Source organism: Haemaphysalis longicornis, unplaced genomic scaffold, assembly GCF_048455015.1.
Source record: "Haemaphysalis longicornis isolate Haplotype H1 unplaced genomic scaffold, Haemaphysalis longicornis Haplotype H1 scaffold_8, whole genome shotgun sequence".
NCBI classification, from domain to species: Eukaryota; Metazoa; Arthropoda; class Arachnida; order Ixodida; family Ixodidae; genus Haemaphysalis; species Haemaphysalis longicornis.
The window spans coordinates 102,200,931-102,204,061 of NW_027526445.1; the positions used below are offsets into that span (position 1 = coordinate 102,200,931).

At 49.9% G+C, this 3,131-nt stretch overlaps 1 protein-coding gene across 1 annotated transcript; it reads left to right on the forward strand.

Annotated features, from left to right (window-relative positions):
- The first annotated feature begins 460 nt into the window (after positions 1 to 460).
- On the forward strand, positions 461 to 1,053 carry LOC144148412 (progestin and adipoQ receptor family member 3-like). The gene is made up of 2 exons (XM_077679947.1): positions 461 to 609; positions 699 to 1,053. The coding sequence occupies exons 1-2, from the start codon at positions 461 to 463 to the stop codon at positions 1,051 to 1,053; spliced, it is 504 nt and encodes a 167-aa protein (XP_077536073.1).
- The last annotated feature ends 2,078 nt before the right edge of the window (positions 1,054 to 3,131 follow it).

Consider the following 3,131-nt stretch of genomic DNA (forward strand, 5'->3'; position numbering starts at 1 on the left):
GTCATTCACTATGACGAAAACTTTCACCTACATTGTGTGATTTCTTTCTCATATTTTCTTTTTTTTTTTTGCTGTTGTAGTATTGGGTTTGCGGGTCTGGGTGTTTTCAGTTATCTGCCACCACGGGGCTGCAACCTAGGCCACTTCGATGCCGCCCGGTGGAACAAAGCAGTCTGCAGTTTTTCGTAGCTCGAGCATGGCGTCCCATTGACGTCTAGCTTTTCGGGGCCGTCATAGCCCCGAGGCCGTCATAGCCCCGAACAGTGTAATGCGAGAATATATTCCAAAAGCGTTCTTAAAAATCTTCTGCAGCCCATGTGTCAGTAACGGTCAGTACGGCATTACGAGAGTTAATTCTTGAAGTACGAGAGTTGATTCGTGAAGAAGAAAAATTGATTGACATGGTGGAAGTAGCTATCATCGTCGGCAGCAGCAGCTGTGGCCCACGTCAGCCAACAACATGGCGAACGCAAGAAGCGGAACGGCGCAGGAGACCAGCAAGTTACGGTGCTACGACGAGGCGCCTGCGTTTCTCAGGCAGAATCCTTTCATCAAGACGGGCTACCGCGCCGGCTACACGCCGTTGGAGTGCCTGCGCAGCGTGTTCGAGTGGAACAACGAGACACTAAACATCTGGACTCACCTCTCGGGCATCCTTCTCTTGAGCGCCGTCCTCCCGTCCTGGTCTACGACGTGAGGCACCGGCTGGCGGCCGCCGGCGCCAGCCCTATCGACGCCACGGTGGTGGTGGCCTTCACCTGCATCTACATCACGACGCTGCCGCTTTCCGTGCTGTACCACACGTTCAACTGCCAGTCCAAACAGCTCTACCAGAAACTGCTCAAGTACGACATGGTCGGCGTCGCCATGAGTCTCTGGGCCACCGTCTCGTCTGGCGTCGTAATGGCGTTCGATGGGCAACCGTTCTCTAGGTTGCTGTACATCGCCATCGAGGCCATTCTTCTCGTGGGCATCTTGTCGAAGGCTAGCACCGACGACACCGGCATATTCTGTACCCTGGGAGCCTTCGGGCTGTTGCCTACGGTCCACTAGCTCTTCTTAGCACCGCCTTACTTGACCCGCATCCTCCCTTGGCTCGTGCTGCTCTTCCTCAGCTCGGGCTTCTCGTACCTCGTCCTCGAGGGACGCTGTCACGAGCGGCTGCGGCCGGGGTATTACGATTACAACGGGAGCAGCCACCAGATATGGCACATCCTAGTGGTAGTCATTACCATGTTGTGGCATGATACGGCGTTGGCGATTATAAGCTGCAAGAACGGACACTGCTGACAGTACAGTATACCGGGGATGGGTTATAACTGTTGATAGCGTGTCGTGAGTTTCATTTGCGTGGAGGATGCAGATCTATTTCGCGTGCTCCTTAGTTCCTCTGTGCTGCACGGGTCGGGCGTGTGCATTTTTTAATTGGTCTGCCACGTACAGTAAGCCAATGGATGCTGCTATGCTGCATTTCTTCAAAGCCCTCGTTTCGCATCTTAAGCCTATTGTAGTTCACTTTTATTGTGAACGTGTTGTAGAGTGTGTAATAAACCATTTGGCCGGAGATGGCGCGCTTACCACCCAAGCCGAATTGACTTCTGGTTTTTTGACGATTGTTGTTGTTTTACTTAAACGTGCACAGTCTTATAGATATTCACTTGCTTGCAAACAATTTCGCTGTTGCTTCGGTGAGGACGTATTTGTGCCACCTATCCACTATGCGAAGAAAATACTGATGCAGCCGGCAAGTGTCCGCGGTGAAACGTTGCGCGAACTTAGGGCTGGAAACAAGCAAGGAACTCTGTCCTAACATTGTAAACGCCTTCTTTGCCTTACGCCTTTAGCGAATCTCTCCTCCAGACTTCGTTTTTTTTTCGCTTGCCGCGTGTTGCAATTGTGTTTCTATGCATCTTCTTTCAAGATGTACAGTACCTAACTAATAAAAAGCGCAGAAAATGTCAACCATAACACACAAAATCGAAGAATTTGGTCCTAGAAGCGGGCGTGGTGCATTTGGAAAGTCGCGTTTGCAAACTTTTGCGCTGTTATGTGGTGGTGACAGAATTTCACTTGCGCAGATTTAAATTGTGCTACTTGTGCTCTCGCGTCCATATCTGGGCGTTCGCATTTCATTTGTCACTGACCGTGCTTCTGTGGACTATCATGTGTAAATGCTGCCGCTGAGGTAATGTGTTTTTCATCGCAGTAGACAGCTCCGACAGTGCAAACCAGGCACAGTGAAGTGACTGTGTCCCTTCATTACCACCGTCGACGTAGGTGTTTGGTTAGTGCCAAAAGAATGGCTCATACCCACTCAGGGGGATTGGCCAGGAAATTGGCGCTAACTCAGAGGAAAAAAATAGGGCTCGGGATTGAAAGCAATATAGCGAATGCACGTGAAGTACTGGTTAAGGACAAAAAGTGTATATAAACGGGAATAAAAAAGATATTGCGTATTAGGAGCTGCGACAAAAAGAAGTTCGTGCGTATTTGCAGCCGCCCCTCTGTATAGGGGCGATTTCCCGTGCAACCCGGGTGAACTTGTTTTACACAAGGGCCGAGCGCCAGGCCGGTGATTCGCTTGCACCTATTTTACCCGTGGATACCGGGCACCACCAAAAGACAGAGAGAGAGGAATTTTATTTAAATGGAAAAAACACAGAAAGGTAAGCCTGATGTTAGTGTAGCAATGTCACTATCGACATCGTCACCATCAGCGCCACTATCATCATCATCCGCATTCTTTCACAATCACCATCAGCGGACTGGCGCGTCACCAGTTCCATGCAACACACATGGAACGTCGAGTCAGCAGCTGGGTGGCCGCTCGTTCTGGCCGGGCCTACGCGACCTGAATAAATGCAGGAGGCCACACCGCACCAAACCGAGTCTGCTGCCTACAGTAGTATATTTGCCGAGCTATTTTGTGTGTGGGAAGGGAAAGGCAAGGAAAGAGCGTGAATAGAGGACTAGAGAGATGAAGATAGCGGAGAAATAAATAAATGTCTATGTGCAGAAGATGCTTATATATACTTATACTGTGCATGTGTTAAATTTCAGCTGGACGGGCTTCAACTACAAAATCACTGAGGGTCAGCTGCTTCGGACAAATGTCAGCACAGCTTTAAATG

Excerpts from the sequence above, each read along its gene's own strand:
- LOC144148412 (XM_077679947.1), top strand. The coding sequence starts at position 461 with ATGGCGAACGCAAGAAGCGGAACGGCGCAGGAGACCAGCAAGTTACGG. Across the intron at positions 610-698 it reads TGCCTGCGCAGCGTGTTCGA|GCACCGGCTGGCGGCCGCCG; the intron begins GTGGAACAACGA and ends CTACGACGTGAG.